General features: G+C 44.4%; 1 protein-coding gene across 1 annotated transcript in view; it reads left to right on the top strand.

The window, feature by feature from the left end:
- The window catches only part of LOC124880994, a 45243-nt gene extending 25953 nt beyond the window's left edge, over positions 1-19290 (top strand). The window contains exons 8-11 of the mRNA XM_047386470.1: positions 5710-6036; positions 7626-7952; positions 16925-17245; positions 17380-19290. Of these exons, the coding sequence (XP_047242426.1) occupies positions 5710-6036; positions 7626-7952; positions 16925-17245; positions 17380-17474 (1070 nt within the window). The 3' untranslated portion in view covers positions 17475-19290. The remainder of the gene's footprint in view (positions 1-5709; positions 6037-7625; positions 7953-16924; positions 17246-17379) is intronic.
- The last annotated feature ends 458 nt before the right edge of the window (positions 19291-19748 follow it).

The following is a 19748-nucleotide window of genomic DNA, read 5'->3' on the forward strand; positions in this document are numbered from 1 at the left end:
TGTGCCGGAAGTAGATTAATGCAATTTTATTTTGAAAGTTCCAGAAAAGTTTGTACCGGAGTTTTAATGTTGAAATCCATGGCTGGGTCCCAGCAGTTGGAACATTGAGGGTGTTTTATGAACCTATAACCCAGGACAGCGTCAGTTATAAAATAAATCAAAATCGACAGGTCAGACTTTTTAAAGATCAGTGATCGGCCAGAAAACTGCAATCTATTGGACCACGTGTTGTTTATATTGGACCATTTGGACGTTGCTGGACGCCAATATGCCTTCTGGCGTCATCAGCCATTTTGTACCCCAGGATAGTCCGCTACTACAAATCCCAGCGGGCACCACGGCTGATAGGACAGGGTATCGCAGCTCTGATGACAAAGTGGGCCATATAACATACTCTGAGACTGCCCACCGTTGCTTTTCAGTTGGGACAGAGAGGCGGATACCGGCATCTGAAGCGCATCATTCTGGAGAAGAAAATCCCACGTGGACTTTCATTTATTCTCCCCGTTGGCCAACGAGAACAAAACTCATAAAAGAGGTTCCTGGGATAAGAAAACCAGGAAACTTTACTTTACCGATCGGAAACGTGGATTTAACACGTAACCAAAGAAAACCACGGAGTTTTCATGGAGACACAATTTTTCCTCCTTGTTTTGTTGTTCCAGTCGACTAGTGACGGTCCGTCATATTCTTCACCTTTCTGCCAAGAAGGCCAAAAAGGACGAGGACGAACCGATCTCCTGAGTTACCCACGGACGCATGGAAACTCTTTCCCTCTTTTTTTTTTCTCTACCTCTCTGCCTCAAGGAAAACTACAACAAGTAAAGTCCGTTCGTTTCTTTTATTTCTTTATTAGAAATAGCTTGGGCAGGATAGAGTAGGATTTTAGGTCATTTAGAATCGCCACTTATAGTCTGATGTGTTCTGAATTGTATGTGCATGCCATTGTTTTTATTGAAACTTGATTGCTGTTGATTTTCGGAAGCCGCCGAGTCTCGCACGTTGTGTTTTGACTGTGTGAACACCTGAGCGCAGGTGCGCTGTAAAATTGAACTGCTATAATAACTTACTCGTACTCGTCGTCTTCCACTTTATCCGGGACCGGGTCGCGGGGGTAGCAGACTCAGCAGAGACGCCCAGACGTCCCCATCCCCAGACACCTCTTCCAGCTCCTCCGGGGGGAGCCCAAGGTGTTCCCAGGCCAGCCGAGAGACATAGTCCCTCCAGCGTGTCCTGGGCCGTCCCCTGGGCCTCCTCCCGGGGACGACATGCCTGAAACACCTCCCGAGGAAGGTGTCCAGGAGGCATCCGGTATAGATGCCCAAGCCACCTCAACTGGCTCCTCTCGATGTGGAGGAGCAGCGGCTCTACTCCGAGCCCCTCCCGGATGGCCGAGCTCCTCACCCTATCTCTAAGGGAGTACCCAGCCACCCTACGGAGGAAGCTCATTTCAGCCGCTTGTATCCGGGATCTCGTTCTTTCGGGCATGACCCAAAGTTCATGGCCATAGGTGATGGTAGGAACGTAAACCGACCGGTAAATCGAGAGCTTCGCTTTCGTCTCAGCTCTCTCTTCACCACAACGGACCGGCACAGCGCCCCATTACTGTGGCAGCCGCACCGATCTGTCTGTCGATCTCCCGCTCCATTCTTCCCTCACTCGTGAACAAGACACCGAGATACTTAAACTCCTCCACTTGAGGCAGGAACTCCCCTCCAACCTGAAGAGGACAAACCACCCTTTTCCGTTCGAGAACCATGGCCTCGGACTTGGAGGAGCTGATCTTCATCCCAGCCGCTTCACACTCGGCTGCGAACCGCCCCAACACATGCTGTAGGTCTTGGCTAGAGGGGGCCAGCAGGACCACGTCATCCGCAAAAAGAAGGGACGAAATCCTCTGGTCCCCAAACCAGACCCCCTCTGGCCCTTGGCTGCGCCTAGAAATCCTGTCCATAAAAGTTATGAACAGGACCGGTGACAAAGGGCAGCCCTGCCGAAGTCCAACATGCACCGGAAAGAGGTCCGACTTAGTGCCGGCAATGCGAACCAAACTCCTGCTCCACTTGTACAGAGACCGGATGGCCCCTAGTAAAGAGCCACCGATTCCATACTCCTGGAGCACCCCCCACAGGGCATCATGAGGGACACAGTCGAATGCTTTCTCCAGGTCCACAAAACACATGTGGACCGGTTGGGCAAACTCCCATGAACCCTCGAGCACCCTGTAGAGGGTATAGAGCTGGTCCAGTGTCCCACGGCCGGGACGAAAACCACACTGCTCCTCCTGAAGCCGGGGTTCGACTATCGGCCGGACTCTCCTTTCCAATACCCTGGCGTAGGCCTTACCAGGGAGGCTGAGGAGTGTGATCCCCCTGTAGTTGGAACACACCCTCCGGTCACCCTTCTTATGAAGGGGGACCACCACCCCAGTCTGCCAATCCAAAGGCACTGTCCTCATCCGCCATGCAATGTTGAAGAGGCGTGTCAACCATGACAGCCCCACAACATCCAAAGACTTGAGGTACTAAGGGCGGATCTCATCCAACCCCGAAGCTTTACCACCGCAGAGCTTTTTAACCACCTCGGTGACTTCAACCTGGGTGATGAAAGAGTCCAACCCCGAGTCCCCAGCCTCTGTTTCCACCAGGCAATGCGTGATGGCAGGATTGAGGAGATCCTCGAAGTACTCCTTCCACCACCCGATAATGTCCCCAGTCGAGGTCAGCAGCCCCCCACCCCCACTGTAAACAGTGTTGGCGAAGCACTGCTTCCCCCTCCTGAGGCGTCAGACGGTTTGCCAGAATCGCTTCGGGGCCAACCGGTAGTCCTTCTCCATGGCCTCACCGAACTCCTCCCAGGTCCGAGTTTTTGCCTCTGCCACCGCCCAGGCCGCGGCACGCTTGGCCCCACGGTATCCCACAAGCCAACCACAGCCGATAGGACTCCTTCTTCAGCTTTACAGCGTCCCTTACCTCCGGTGTCCATCACCGGGTTCGGGGATTGCCGCCACGACTGGCACCGCAGACCTTACGGCCGCAGCTACGGGCAGCAGCATCGACAATAGATGCGGAGAACATGGTCTATTCGGACTCTATGTCTCCAACATCCCTCGGAATCTGGTCGAAGCTCTCCCGGAGGTGAGAGTTGAATACATCCCTGGCCAAGGGCTCCGCCAGGCGTTCCCAGCAGACCCTCACTATGCGCTTGGACCTGCCAAGTCTGTCCGGCTTTCTCCTCCTCCAGCGGATCCAACTCACCACCAGGTCGTGATCAATGGACAGCTCAGCCCCTCTTCACCCGAGTGTCCAAAACATGCGGCCGAAGGTCTGATGATACGACAACAAAACCGATCATTGATCTCCTGCCTAGGGTGTCCTGGTGCCAAGTGCACTGATGGACACCCTTATGTTTGAACATAGTGTTCATTATGGACAATCCGTGACTAGCACAGAAGTCCAATAACAAAACACCACTTGGATTCAGATTGGGGAGGCCATTCCTCCCAATCACGCCTCTCCAGGTTTCACTGTCGTTTCCCACGTGGGCGTTGAAGTCCCCCAGCAGAATAATGGAGTCCCCGGGAGGGGCACTATCCAGCACCCCCGACAGGGACGCCAAGAAGGCAGGGTACTCTGCACTACCACTCAGCCCGTAGGCTGAAATGATAGTCAGAGACCTCTCCCCAACCCGAAGGCGCAGGGATACAACCCTCTCATCCACTGGGGTAAACCCCAACACGAGACGGCTGAGCTGGGGGGCAACAAGCAAACCCACACCAGCCCGCCGCCTCTCCCCGTGGGCCACTCCAGAGTAGAAGAGAGTCCAACCCCTCTCAAGGAGATGGGATCCAGAGCCCACGCTGTGCGTGGAGGCGAGCCCGACTATTTCTAGTCAATATCTCTCGACCTCCCGCTCCAGCTCAGGCTCCTTCCCCCCCAGCAAGATGACATTCCACGTCCCTAGAGCCAGCCTAAGCATCCGGGGACCGGGCCGCCGAGGTTTCCACCTTCGTCCGCCGCCCAATCCTCTTTGCACCGGTCCCTCACGGTTCCCCCTGCAGGTGGTGGGCCCACTGGGGGTGCTATAATAACTTCACGGTGAAAATCAACCATTTTCTTTGTCTTCGACTTGATGTTTACTAATTGCCGCCAAATGTTTTACAACCCTTTGTGTGCGTGGAACCCCAGCGGTGGATGATGTTTTATGACTTGCAGTAACTGAGCTACACTTCGGGAGTGGCATCCTAGAGCTTCGTTCGACCATGTTCCTTTTGTCTGTTGCCATAACTGCTGGTTTGATTTCATACACACTCAATGCTGTTTTATGTTTAGTTAGATATTTTACCCTTTTTGTGTAGAACTTTGTATGTTTGATTAGGGGAAGATTATTGAATCGAAAGAGCGAGTTCTATCAGGGCTATTGATTTAATAAATATTCACGTAGATAAAGAGAAGGCGTTTGTGTTTATTTTGTGCAAGAGTGATTTGTCAGTCAAAATAAGGTCAAAGTTCCCCACGTTTCAGCAGAAACGGTTGATTAAACAGTGACATCTAATAATAGTTATCAATTATTACTGGGAATATAATAATTATCAAGGGCTTTAGGCTACAATTACAACACCAGAGGACATCTCTGATTTCTACTCATAAATGAGGATTTTTGGTTAAGAAATTAATTTTCTCAAATTATGATTTTCAATTATAATTCTTGATAAATATTAATTAATCAATAATCATAATCCCATCAAATCAGTGACCCCTACATTTAACCTCTGAACAACAGAAACCTGGATCCTTCCAGAATCCAGCAGAACCAGGACTCAGAGGTCCAGAAGCTTCAGCTCCTCTCACCTTTCAGCCAGTTTTCCTGTCAGCTGTTCTGGAAGGTTCTGCATCTCTGCACAGCTTCAGAACCACATCCAACATCTCAATGTTCTGCTGTGTAACTGTAATATCAGATCAGAACCATCATCTTAAAGTAGTTTCGTCAACACTTCCAGAACCCGGTCAGGTTGTCAGAGAGAATCTTCTCTTCACTGAAGGTTGTGAGGACCAGGAAGAAGCTGATGGACTCAGGAGAACTCAGAGAGTTTCATGTTCATTTGGACTGAAAGGATGTCCTCATGTCCTCTGATGATAAGACAGAACCAGAACCCTGTTAGTGCTGCAGTGAACTAACGGGCCTAATTTCAACTGGATCTTCTTCCTCCAACATGTCAGGAATCAAACTAGAGGACAAGAACATCTGAAGTGTTGCTTCATTTCTTCTGGTTGGTCCACATTGAAAAGACTGAGCTGCTGAAAACTGGTCCCACTGAGAGCCTGTCTGGTTCTGGTCTCCAGTTGGACCTGTCCTTGTCTTTCTGCCAGTCTGAGGGAACCAGGAGCTAGATGAAGATGTTGGATCAACATGTTGAAGCTGTGAAGAACTGCAGCAGCAGCTTGAACACAGTGTTGACTGCTGGTTGGGTCAGTCTGCAGGGTTCTGCTGGGTCTCCTGTCCACACTGAGGACTTTCTGTCCAACAGTCGGTTCTGCTGCTGATTGGACCCACAGCAAAGACAACACTGTCTCTGTTCAGTGGAGACATGGGGCCCATTTGAGACTGGAACCAGTCCAGCATGTTGGACCTTCATCCAGTCAAAGAAAATGTCCTCAGACCTCCTGCTGCTGTCTGTCCAACTCATCTTGTCCTTTGTTGTCTTCTCAGTCCAACAGGTGGAGGTGGATTCAGGGGTGGAGTCGGTCCTGCTGCCCTGCAGAACCACAGTTCACCTGCCTGAAGATGCTACAGTGGAGTGGAGGGACAGATACAACAGGAAGGTCCATGTGTATGAGAACGGTTCTGATCATCCTGAAGAACAGGACCAGTTCTACAGAACCAGAACCAAGATGAATGAAGACCTGCTGAGAACTGGAGACCTCAGTCTGACTCTGAAACATCCCACAGATGGAAACAGCGACATCTACACCTGCATCGTCTCCAGCAGGGAGGGAAACATCTTGATGAAGAAACAAGTTGATCTCCAGGTCAAAGGTCAGTGGTTTAAATCTGATGTTGTTGTATTTTTCCAATCAGCTGATTAGTTGTGATCAATAGTGATCAGAGGCTCATTAGAAGGTGGAAGAGTCAAAGTAAATGTGATGTAATGAGTGCAGCATGTTTCCATAGCAACACATTAGAATGATGAAGATGAGGAACCAGTGCAGGAGGCAGAGGTCCAGTCCAGACAGGGACCAGTTTCCAGCTCCAGGTTTTCATCACTTCTCATGACAAACACTAATCTGATCAATGGAAGCCTTGGTGGGACTGAAGAAGCAGCTGGACGCTTTGACTCGGGACCATTTCCACTGCTGGAGAAACGGGTTTGGGTTCAGAACCGACAGACGGATCAGAAGAGAAACATCAGCATTTAAGTTCCTGCAGCTTTAGAACCAGAACCGCTGGTTTCACATCTGACAGGAACATTTGTCCTGAAATCAGCAGAACCAACATCACATCAAGATTTGCAGCATTTCTCACTAAATTCACATGATAGCAGAAGAACTGAGGCCCAGGTTCTGATAGGTTCTTCCAAGGGAACTGTTTGGATCAGCACAGGAACATTTCTGTCTGACTATAATAACTAGTTGGAGGTCCAACAGAGAGGTGGTTCTGGTTCTGTTTCAGAGACATTTAACCTCTGACCACCATCAGAAATACCTTGATCCTTCCAGAATCCAGCAGAACCAGGCCTCAGAGGTCCAGAAGCTTCAGCTCCTCTCACCTTTCATCCAGTTTTCCTGTCAGCTGTGCTGGAAGGTTCTGGATCTCTGCACAGCTTCAGAACCACATCCAACATCTCAGTGTTGTGCTGTGTAACTGTAATCTTGGATCAGAACCATCACCATACAGTAGTTTCATCAACACTTCCAGAACCCGGTCAGATTGTCAGAGAGAATCTTCTCTTCACTGAAGGTTGTGAGGACCAGGAAGAAGCTGATGGACTCAGGAGAACTCAGAGAGCTTCATGTTCATTTGGACTGAAAGGACGTCCTCATGTCCTCTGATGATGAGACAGAACCAGAACCCTTTTTCCACTGCAGTGAACTAACGGACCTCATTTCAACTGGATCTTCTTCCTCCAACATGTCAGGAATCAAACTAGAGGACAAGAACATCTGAAGTGTTGCTTCATTTCTTCTGGTTGGTCCACATTGAAAAGACTGAGCTGCTGAAAACTGGTCCCACTGAGAGCCTGTCTGGTTCTGGTCTCCAGTTGGACCTGTCCTTGTCTTTCTGCCAGTCTGAGGGAACCAGCAGCTAGATGAAGATGTTGGATCAACATGTTGAAGCTGTGAAGAACTGCAGCAGCAGCTTGAACACAGTGTTGACTGCTGGTTGGGTCAGTCTGCAGGGTTCTGCTGGGTCTCCTGTCCACACTGAGGACTTTCTGTCCAACAGTCGGTTCTGCTGCTGATTGGACCCACAGCAAAGACAACACTGTCTCTGTTCAGTGGAGACATGGGGCCCATTTGAGACTGGAACCAGTCCAGCATGTTGGACCTTCATCCAGTCAAAGAAAATGTCCTCAGACCTCCTGCTGCTGTCTGTCCAACTCATCTTGTCCTTTGTTGTCTTCTCAGTCCAACAGGTGGAGGTGGATTCAGGGGTGGAGTCAGTCCTGCTGCCCTGCAGAACCACAGTTCACCTGCCTAAAGATGCTACAGTGGAGTGGAGGGACAGATACAACATTAAGGTGCATGTGTATGAGAACGGTTCTGATCATCCTGAAGAACAGAACCAGTTCTACAGAACCAGAACCAAGATGAATGAAGACCTGCTGAGAACTAAAGACCTCAGTCTGACTCTGAAACATCCCACAGATGAAGACAGTGACATTTACACCTGCATCGTCTCCAGCAGGGAGGGAAACATCCTGTTGAAGAAACAAGTTGATCTCCAGGTCAAAGGTCAGTGGTTTAAATCTGATGTTGTTGTATTTTTCCAATCAGCTGATTAGTTGTGATCAATAGTGATCAGAGGCTCATTAGAAGGTGGAAGAGTCAAAGTAAATGTGATGTAATGAGAAGCGCACAAAAAATGTACATTATAAATGTAAATAGCACGTACTGAGGTCCAGGTTCTGATGGGTATTTCCAAGGGAACCGTTTGGATCAGCACAGGAACATTTCTGTCTGGTTCTCACTAACTAGCTGGACCTCCAACAATAATCAGATGTTTGTGTTTCGTCAGTGGAACCAGAGAACCACTCGGTACCAACAGGTGAGTCCACAGAGTCCAGAGAAGATCTCAAAGATCACATGATGAAAGCAACCAGAACCAGAGGTGACTCATGGCTCGGTTCTACAGACAAGATGTTGCTCATTGAAACAAGTCCTCTACTGTTGAAGGTCTGACAGAACCAAACTGAACTGGTCCTCAAGCTTCTGTCAGAAACACACAGAACCTCTTCCTGATTGGTCCACCAACTCACGCTGCCTATTATGTAATGTTGATCCATCCATCCATCCATCATCCATCCATCCATCATTCATCCATCCATCATCCATCCCTCCATCCATCATCCATCCATCCATCATTCATCCATCCCTCCATCCATCATCCATCCATCCATCATCCATCCATCATCCATCATTCATCTGTTGTGGAATTTTCTTATCAAAGTGGGTAGAAGTTGACTCATAACAAGAGAAAATCCGGACTTTTTCTTATAAGTTTTATTCAAAGGCATTCAGCGTTTGAAGACCCTGACACTGAGGTTAGTCAGTGAAACAGAGCCCCGATCAACATTTACATACAGTATTTATACCAGAACATGACTGTGTTATCTCAACTTCCAAGAGTCTGTGTTTTATGACCCAAACCCTTCTTGAGTTCAAAGGTGACATGGTTATCTAGGAACAGACCTAACTGCCCTTCCTGACATCATCCTAAATGATGGGTCTTAACCATTAAACTCTCCAGCATTGGAATTTAGAGTCCATCTGCTCTAAAAAACAGAACACTAACAAAACACAGAGGTCAGAGGTGAGAGGTAGATGGAAGGTCACCTGTGGGTGATAAAACACAGAATCAAATGAGAGAGGTGAAGGGAATATCAGAGCACTTTAAAAGAATTTTCCATTACACTCCTTTCTTCTGATTACAAGATAATCACAAAACTAAAAGAAAATTCTACAAAACCATCACCCAAAGCTTATAATCAAAGTAAAACTAATAAAAGAAAAGAATACATAACAAATACATGTGTTATGTCATGGCTTCCTCTAAGATCTACTGTAAAGCATCTCAAGCAACATAAAATCCATCGGTATCCATACCATCTGCCACTGTAAATGCAGAATCATCACAATCATGACAAACAGAAATTAAGTTCACATCCTCATCAACAGGCAACACAGAAAAACGTACCAGTCTCATCACCATTCCCCTAACCATTGGAATAATACAACATGAAAGAAACATCAAAATCAAAAAGAAACATAAAAGAATCACTCCAATCTTTACTAACCAAGATCTCCATCCACCAGTAAAGAACCAAGACCAAGGATTCCAAGAGGAACTCATATTCTCCTTCTGTTGGGTCGTCAGCAAGTCCTCAAACTTATCATGGATACTCGTCATGTTCTTAGACACATCGGGAATAAAAGTGCAACATTGTTCCCCAATTAAATGACAAACGCCACCCCTCTCAGCTAACAGATAATCCAAAGCCATTCTATTTTGCAAACTCATAGTTCTTATAGCCTGCTGCTCCGTAGTTAGAACAGTGAAACCTTCCTCAGATAAAGCAGTAAGATTTTCTAACTCAACTGACAACTCATTAATCCTATGGGCGGCGTTAGCAGCACCATAATTAGGAAAAATTGTACCCAAAATCCCTTTCCAATGTGGGATCCTAGCTCTCTTTTGCCGTTTGAGCATTGTCTTCCTCTCTAATAATGGGCTGAGTGAATCATAAGTCGTGACTGTAGGTAGTAAATGAGCTAGATAACATACTCCAGACCAATTAGCAGGCAGATACAGATATGATCTGTTTCCACACATCCAAACCATGTTCTTAGGACACGAGAACCCATCTCTACTAGGAAAAGTAACAAGAACCCTGGTTAATTTACCTGCCATGCCATACAATTGACTTCCATTCGGTAAGGCTGTAAGATTAAGAGTTAACACAAAAGGATCTGGAGCCAAAGATTCTGAAATAGTATACGGATCAGTTCTGACAGGACAAGGTCCAGAAAATCTCAAAGTATTTAGAAGCACAGCAACAGTTTTCTCTTAAATTAATCCAAATTTACTGATGCTGAAACCTTTTGCTAATTCTTTGTACTGTAACTCTGTAATAATAACTACAATCCTGAGAGTTATTGTTATAATTCTCTTTTTGTTTGGCTCAATTTGATCGCAGCTGCATTGCAGAATTTCAAGTTAAATGCAAAGAAGTATGTTTAATTTAATTCAATTCAAATTCAAAGATACTTTATTGATCCCCGAGGGGAAATTAGAAAAGTCAGCATTGACATTTTTATGTTATACCCAAACTAAACAAAACTGCAGTGTTTGACTTAATCATAAATTAAGATAAGAAGCTTGTCTCCAAACTGGACTTTTTTCCACATAGTGTTTCAAAAAGAACAAACATCATTTTCTTTAATTTGGCTATTTAAATTTTGAGAGTCGGGGAGAACTTATCACTAGAACCCCTCTTTAATAATCCAATGGTGATAAATGTTCCAATATTTTATCTCTTAGTAATCTGAAATCACCTTGTGTATCTTTGTACTCCTATGTATTCCTTTAATCTTTAAACCCTAAGAAATCAAACAAGGAGACTTGAGTTTGAGCCGACCATCCTCTTACTGTTAAGAGAGCCTTTATTTCTTTTCTTTTCCTAAAATAAAGGATTTTACTTGTCTTTATTCCGTTATACAAGTCCTAACCTTGGTTCCAAAACAAACCTCTTCAACCCCAATCTGTGTCCCCAGAGTAGAAATTTTGAGTATTATTGCATTTCAAAGTCACCAAAATGACTGGAACTCATCATTGGCTTAGATCTATTTTAATAAGTAATCAGCCTACCTTTAATTAAGTATTATAATTTCATGGACCCAAAATCTATGGCTTACAGGCTTCAGGAGTCCAGGAACCACAAGTTGAATACTACTGCATTGAACAATGGTGTTAACTTTCTGCAGAGATTGAAGGATTGGCTAAATATATTATTTCTGCTTGGACAATAATCAGATTTAAAATTATTAGTTCACAGCTCCTAATTTACCTCAGATCATATTTGCTTCTAACCCAGTTCATAAGAAGCTTCAGACAAACATTATGCTAAAAAGCCAAAAACAAAACAAAAACCAGATCTGTTTTAAAATAAAGAAAAAGCATCCTTAAAAACTTGTTACTGTGGTGGAAAATAACTCCACGGTTCTGAGGGCCTTTTCATGCAGAATCTTTTAGGAAACATGAGATTAGTTTAATTTTTGTGTGGTACCACTGTCCAATCAGATTCTTTCTAAATAACCCAATTTTTTCATACTCATTTTAAAGGTTTGTTTTACCAAGGGAAATATGTTTAACAAAACCAATTACTCTCAAAAGTTTTAAAAGTTTTTAGCTGGTGATATCTTAGAAAACAACAAGTGTTTTAATATTTCTGTGCAACACAGAACTGATCAGGTGTCCTTTCCTTCTCCAAAGGGAGAAAAAAGAACCTGCAGAACCAAATCTTTCATAGTTTTTGTCAGGACCTGATATAAGGTACAGTGTAAATAAACACGCTGCATGAATCAGAAGAGGGAAGAAAAAAAACACTAATATAACCTCATCCCAGCAGCTGCTGTGAAAAACAATGAATTTGTACTTTCCACAAGCGTCAGTTAGCACTTGCGGACAAAAACTGCACCAAACTGTAAGTACTGTGTCAGAGACTGTATGAAGACCATCTGCAGTAGAACTAAGACTGTTTTAATGAGGTCTCTACCCATTAGATTTATGGGATACAAACTCTGACAACAGAAAATAATATCTGAAGGAGAAACCCATCAGGTGTTACGCATGCGCTGGGTTTTAAAAATGCTCCTTCATGAGATCTGTCCTGAGAATAACATAGAAACACTTGGTTACTGCTGAGTTTTGGAGATGTTGTAACTTCCTCTGCTTTTAATAACTTTTAATAACTAGAATAATTGACCCTGAATATTCCACGACGAAAGAGAACTTGCTTCTCTAAAATAATTAACTGGAAAGTATCAAATGAGTTAAGTTATCACCTTTTTAAAGATACTTTTCTAACCCTAAAATAATATTTTAACCCGCTATATCTGTCAACGTCAAGTAAGCATCACATGAGAAGCGGTTAATAAGCGTTCTTTATTGCAGAAAATAGGAAAAGATTTATGCAAATGTGTGTGTGTTTGTACGTTACCCCCATCAGTTTCTAAATCGCTCCAGAGTCAGACTGTCATGGCACACAGTCCTCTATCAGTCCAAAAAACAACCAGGCCCTTCCCAGGTCTGTTGGTGAGACATTCAATCATTCTTTGTCCACTTTAACTTCTCCAGGAGGGAGAAAGAAGAAACTTTGCTCCGGTTTCTCTTCTGCCCGCATAAGATGTGCTTTCAATATAAATCCAGTGTATCACTCTTCTGGCTCTTGCAAACAGCATGGATCGTTGTCCATCTCAGAGAATCTGGATTTTCTTCTGAGTTTCGTTTTTTTTTTTTTTGTAGAAAGTCACACTGCGATTTTCAACATGCAGGAAGGCAGATCTCTCTCTTTCAGGCCGTGCTGGAGAAGCGTCTCTGGTGGAGTAGCCTTGGAGAAGGGCAGGTTTCTAAAATCCAGACTCAAAAACGCAGATGTTGAACTCAAATCCCATATATGTGTGTATTTGTGTGTGAGAGAGGCAAAAGAAAAGTTTAGTATAGGTTCAGATTTTGCACAAAGAAATATTATCAGTCAGTCAGTCAGTTGTCCACCTGCCTGTCACTTCCTTCCACAACATGAACTATACTCCTTTCTAAAACAACTTTATTTTCGCATCTCTAATGTCCCTTTTCACTTTTACCTTCTTTACCGACTGATCGCAATATTTAAGACAAACGAAACTTCCTTCAGGAAAGTTTTAACTCTTTAACCCCTTAATTGATGCACTCTGTGCTTTTTAATCTTTTCTTATGTTTTTTATTTATTTATTTTTCCATCAACTGTTTTACTTGAAACTTTTTAAACTATTTAGCTTATTTACACTCAAACTTCCACGCTGTGAAAAACCAAACTTATCTTCCAAATTAAAGCACATTTAACACAATCATCCCCAATTTTTCCTTTCATTATTTTATAAATCAGAGTCTGAAGAAGGAGACACCCCTGATGCCTCAAGGTTCCGGAACCATTTTTTTTTTTTACCCGTTCAGCGGCACGTCTGCCCACTGGCTTTTCTCCTTTATGAGGTGTAGAAAATTGCTAAAAACCACCCGCAAAACCCTGTGTTTTGCTTTATCTTATTGTTACCAATAAGAACCTCCCTGCAATTCCTTTTGCAGGGTAACCGGGCCCTCAGCTGATGTCCTCCCTCTCGCAACTCTGGAACCTAATTAATTAGTTAGGAGATGATGGTTAATGTGTAATAAAAATAATAATATACATTATATCATACAGAGCAACTTCTCACCCAGATATATTTGAAGACAAATTGTTCGGATCTAATCAGCCAGACGCCGCAGGCGGGCATGAGGACTCCACTACCGTAATATGGAGGTGGACTGAGGACAACTCTCAGGCTGGCCAGGCGTCCGTGTCCCATCCTGCGGTCTCCTCTGGCACGTTAGATCCTGTTCGTGACGCCAAAATTGTTGTGGAATTTTCTTATCAAAGTGGGTAGAAGTTGACTCATAACAAGAGAAAATCCGGACTTTTTCTTATAAGTTTTATTCAAAGGCATTCAGCGTTTGAAGACCCTGACACTGAGGTTAGTCAGTGAAACAGAGCCCCGATCAACATTTACATACAGTATTTATACCAGAACATGACTGTGTTATCTCAACTTCCAAGAGTCTGTGTTTTATGACCCAAACCCTTCTTGAGTTCAAAGGTGACAAGGTTATCTAGGAACAGACCTAACTGCCCTTCCTGACATCATCCTAAATGATGGGTCTTAACCATTAAACTCTCCAGCATTGGAATTTAGAGTCCATCTGCTCTAAAAAACAGAACACTAACAAAACACAGAGGTCAGAGGTGAGAGGTAGATGGAAGGTCACCTGTGGGTGATAAAACACAGAATCAAATGAGAGAGGTGAAGGGAATATCAGAGCACTTTAAAAGAATTTTCCATTACACATCCATCCCTCCATCCATCATCCATCCATCCATCCCTCCATCCATCATCCATCCATCATTCATCCATCCATCCATCCATCCATCATCAATCCATCATCCATCCATCCATCATCCTTCCATCCATCTTTCATCCATTCATCCCTCCATCCATCATCCATCCATCATTCATCCATCCATCCATCATCTATCCATCATCCATCCATCCATCATTCATCCATCCATCATCCATCCATCATTCATCCATCCGTCATTCATCCATCATCCATCCATCATTCATCCATCATCCATCCATCATCCATCCATCCATCATTCATCCATCCATCATCCATCCATCCATCATTCATCCATCCATCCATCATCAATCCATCATCCATCCATCCATCCATCATTCATCCATCATTCATCCATCCATCCATCCATCATCAATCCATCATCCATCCATCATCCTTCCATCCATCATTCATCCATCCATCCCTCCATCCATCATCCATCCATCTATCCATCATCCATCCATCCATCCATCATCCATCCATCCATCATTCATCCATCCATCATCCATCCATCCATCATCCATCCATCATTCATCCATCCATCATTCATCCATCATTCATCCATCATCCATCCATCCATCCATCATCCATCCATCCATCATTCATCCATCCATCATCCATCCATCCATCATCCATCCATCATTCATCCATCCATCCCTCCATCCATCCATCCATCATCCATCCATCCATCATTCATCCATCCATCATCTATCCATCCATCATCCATCCATCCATCATTCATCCATCCATCCATCCATCATCAATCCATCATCCATCCATCCATCCATCCATCATTCATCCATCCATCATCCATCCATCATTCATCCATCCATCCCTCCATCCATCCATCATTCATCCATCCCTCCATCCATCATCCATCCATCCATCATTCATCCATCCATCATTCATCCATCCATCCCTCCATCCATCCATCCATCATCCATCCATCATCCATCCATCATCCATCCATCCATCATCAATCCTTCATCCATCCATCATTCATCCATCCATCATCAATCCATCATCCATCCATCATTCATCCATCCATCCCTTCATCCATCATCCATCTATCCATCATCCATCCATCATTCATCCATCCATCCCTCCATCCATCATCCATCCATCATCCATCCATCATTCATCCATCCATCCCTCCATCCATCATCCATCCATCCATCATTCATCCATCCCTCCATCCATCATCCATCCATCCATCATTCATCCATCCATCATTCATCCATCCATCCATCATCCATCCATCCATCATCCATCCATCATTCATCCATCCATCATCCATCCATCCATCATCAATCCATCATCCATCCATCATCCATCCATCCATCATTCATCCATCCATCATCAATCCATCATCCATCCATCATCCATCCATCATTCATCCATCCATCCCTCCATCCATCATTCATCCATCCATCCATCCATCATTCATCCATCCCTCCATCCATCATCCATCCATCCCTCCATCCATCATCCATCCATCATCCATCCACGTCAAGCAGAGCTTTAAAGCGTCGGCTGTGATGCTAAATCTGTTGGGTTTTTTCTTGGCACCCAGACAACAATTCTGAGCTACTCTGCCGGACAGAACACGGTTAAAAAAAACTGTTTAACTGGGAATGAAGGTCCAGATTCAACCTTGAAGAACTTTCTCCTGAACATCTGTAGAAGTTCCTCTGTAGGAGATGGGTCCAGATATTTGGCTGTGAAGTTCTGGAAGAATCCAGCAGACAGTTTGGTCCAGTTTGGAGGCCTTAAGTCCAGAAGTCCCACTGAATGTGGATCAGGAGAGTTTTGTCTCTTCAAGCTGTGGTTCTGCTCTCAGAGACTGAAACTTTGGCCCGTTTGCTTCATCCTGCTAACATGTTCCAAGGTCCAACAGAACCGATGGACCAGAACCACTCAGTGATGGAGTTTGTTTGGAAGAAGCACCAGATCTGAGGTCTGTCTGAGCAGCAGCTGATCCACTGAAGATCATTTCCACAGTAAACTGGATCAGAACCAGTGATGGTGTTTGGTTCTGAATCTTCAGGCTGCTTCTCACGTGATGTTGATGAGAACTTGGTGTCTCTGCAGGGATCCAGCTTCTTCTCTCCAAACATCATGTTGGTGAAGAACAAAGAGATCAGCTGCAGCTTTAGAACCAGAACCTAGTGAGTTCTTCATGGGTTCTGGTTCTGCAGCAGCAGAGTGAGAAAGATCATCTGGATAGATCTGACAGAGATGTAGAGATGATCTGAGTAGATCCTGCTGCTGCTGCAGGAACAAGGAGGCTGTGATGTGATGAAGATGTGTGTGTCATGAAGCAGCTGCACACTGCCGTGCAGCAGCACATGGACTAAACATCTCAGCATCAGGATTCTGATCATCTGCAGAACCTTTCTGTTACCTTCTGCTCTCATCTTCTTCTGGCCTTCAGCTTTCTACACAATCAGTCAATAAAGTGATGAAGAGCTGCTGCTGCTGCTGTCTCTACAACTCATCTTCCTCTTTGTTGTTCTCTCAGTCTGTCAGGTGGAGGTGGAGGAGGGGGCGGAGTCTGTCCTGCTGCCGTTCAGAACAACACCTGAGCTGCCAGAAGATGCTAAAGTGGAGTGGATGGAAATCAGAGACAGGAGGGTCCATGTGTATAAGAATGGTTCTGATCAGCTTGACAAACAGGACCAGTTCTACAGAAACAGAACCAAGATGAATGAAGAACTGCTGAAAACTGGAGACCTCAGTCTGGTTCTGAGACGTCCCACAGATGGAGACAGTGGAGAGTACAGATGTAGAGTCTCCAGCGAGAACATCTGGAGACGGAAAACAGTTCATCTCATAGTCAAAGGTTTGTCTCTCTGTCTTCTGTCCATCTGTCTTCTGTCCATCTGTCTTCTGTCCATCTATCTTCTGTCCATCTATCTTCTGTCCATCTGTCTTCTGTCCATCTATCTTCTGACTGACTGTCTTCTGTCTCCTCAGCAGCAACAGTTCCGGTCCAGAACCAACCAGAGGACATCAGGACCAGAAGCAGCTCCACTGATCCGACTCCTCTGATGGCTGAACATCAAGTCTGATCAGTTTGTTGATCCATCTTTGATTACTGATCCAATCTGACTTTGGATCAGAGAGAAGATCTCAGTGAAGGTTCTGATGGATCATCAGAGGAACCTTGATCCAGTCTGCAGACTCTATTGATCAGTATTGATTATAGAGAACTTGAAGCCTTTTCAGGTAGAAGAATCGGACTCAACCTGGGTGTAAATAAGTCAGGTGGATGTTTTTAGTTAAAGATCAGAACCAGTTTAGGTTCTAAGAGGTCCAATCCAGCAGTTGTTCTCAAATTGAATGTATGAAGGTAACTGGATCATTTCTGCTGCCTGTGTCTGAGCTGGAGAACCATTTTATGAGGACTGGTTGTGGTTTTAAATGGACCAGTGAGTACTGGTGTCTTTCTGGAGATGATTGTGAAGACTTTGATGGAGTCGGTCAGAGAAATAATTCCCTGCTGATCCTGTGAGGTCTTCTCCTTAAACACCTCCACACAGTCTGGTTCTGGTGTTCTGGTGGTTCTGGTAAATGCACGTTGCAGCGTTTCTCTGCTCGGATCAGAACCTGGAGGGAAACTGATGAAGTCATTAATAAAGTCCAGTGAGACGTCCTGGATCAGTGTTCTGGTTCCCGACAGGTCCGATGCTTTGACTTTCTGCAGAACCTGAACCTCATCCATGGATTGGGTTTAGATCAGCTGTGGAGCTACGCTCACTGGCCACTTTATTAGGGACCCCTGTTGATTGGCTCGTTAACACAGTGAAGTGAAATGAATTATGATAGAAATGAAGAACCACCCAGAACCCTCTGTCCAGATGTTCTTCTGACATCATCATTGATCTCAAGGCCGTCCCTGGCAAGGCACATTCATCCTAGGCAGCTTTCGATGAGCTCATTTCATCTTCAGTGTCAACTACCATGAGTCCATCTACAACCTCCATACGTTCATCCAAACCACAGTTTTCAACATTGATGTGGGAAGAAAAGTCCCAGAGTCTGGGAGCTAAGAGCTAAACTGAGTTTAAACTCTAGAAGAGAAACTATTTATTACATTTAAACAAGGCATGGCTGCCTGGTTAGGATTTACATCTAAAACCAACCTGTAGAAACATCTCATTAACAGTCTAGTTGGAAGCTTGGAGCAGGTTTGGTTCTGGTGGTTCTGCTCAGATATTTGTTTTCCTGTTTATTTGGGAGCGGCAGGTCATACTTGGGATCTGACTGACCTTTGACCTTTCTATCCAGCTTACAGCTGAGTCTCCTAGAAACATCAGACCAGCTGTGGAGATGATGGGGTGACATTAATTATGCATCATTAATAAATATTAATAATTATGCAGATTTTTATGTTTTTGGGAAATAAAAATCCTTCTTCAGACTCATTAATATTTACTGAGTCTGATTTAATTATTAATGTTTTACTATAGTTTATCAACACTACAGGCTGAGGTCAGTATTAAGTTCCAGTGGTACCAAAGTGGGTCCAACAGGCCCGGGTCAGAGCTTCATGTCTGATGTTCTGATTAAACTAGAATTTTATTGTTTGGATCTATGAGTAAAAACCTAAATATTTAAATCAGAGTAAAACTGGGAACTCTTTATGACCTTAAATCAACTTTAGATCTTCTCCAGGTTGGTCGATTGATCAGAGGTAAAACCCACTGATGGCTGAGCTGGGACCCATCAGGTAGCTCTATTTGTTATAAATATACAAACACTGAATTTATTTTAATTAATCAACATAACCTGCAGTTTATGACATTTTGTTGGTTTGTTCATTCAAAGCATTTCTAGATAAAACATTAAAACAAGCTAAAGCTAACTGCTTTGGTTTAACACTGAGGGGTTTTCTGCAGGTTTTATTCTCTGGTTTTGGTTTCATTTCTTTCCAAGCTGCTCTGAAGAATCGTTTCTATTGGTCAGCCACAAACAAACAGGAACATCATGTCTGAAATGTTAGAAACAAACTACAGAACCGCAGGTTAAACATGTTGAAGCTGCAGAGGAACCATCGTGCTGCTGTGGTTAGAACAGTTCAGACCAAACATTGAAAACAGAAAATAACTGAAGTTACTGAGAACATTGAACACCACACTGATAATGAAACATTGAAATACATTCAGGAGACCTTTGTGTCCGTCTTGCTGAACTCATTTCCAGAGAAAGAAGCAGATCTTCAGCAGAAGTAGATCTTTATCTGCAGGCTGAAGATGAGCTGACAGCTGGACATTTCTGCTGGAACTGGAGGACCTCAGTGAAGAATGGACCACTTCTGGTTCTGCTGGAAGTTCTGAAAAATA

The sequence above is a fragment of the Girardinichthys multiradiatus genome, chromosome 14 (genome assembly GCF_021462225.1).
Source record: "Girardinichthys multiradiatus isolate DD_20200921_A chromosome 14, DD_fGirMul_XY1, whole genome shotgun sequence".
Classification (NCBI taxonomy): domain Eukaryota; kingdom Metazoa; phylum Chordata; class Actinopteri; order Cyprinodontiformes; family Goodeidae; genus Girardinichthys; species Girardinichthys multiradiatus.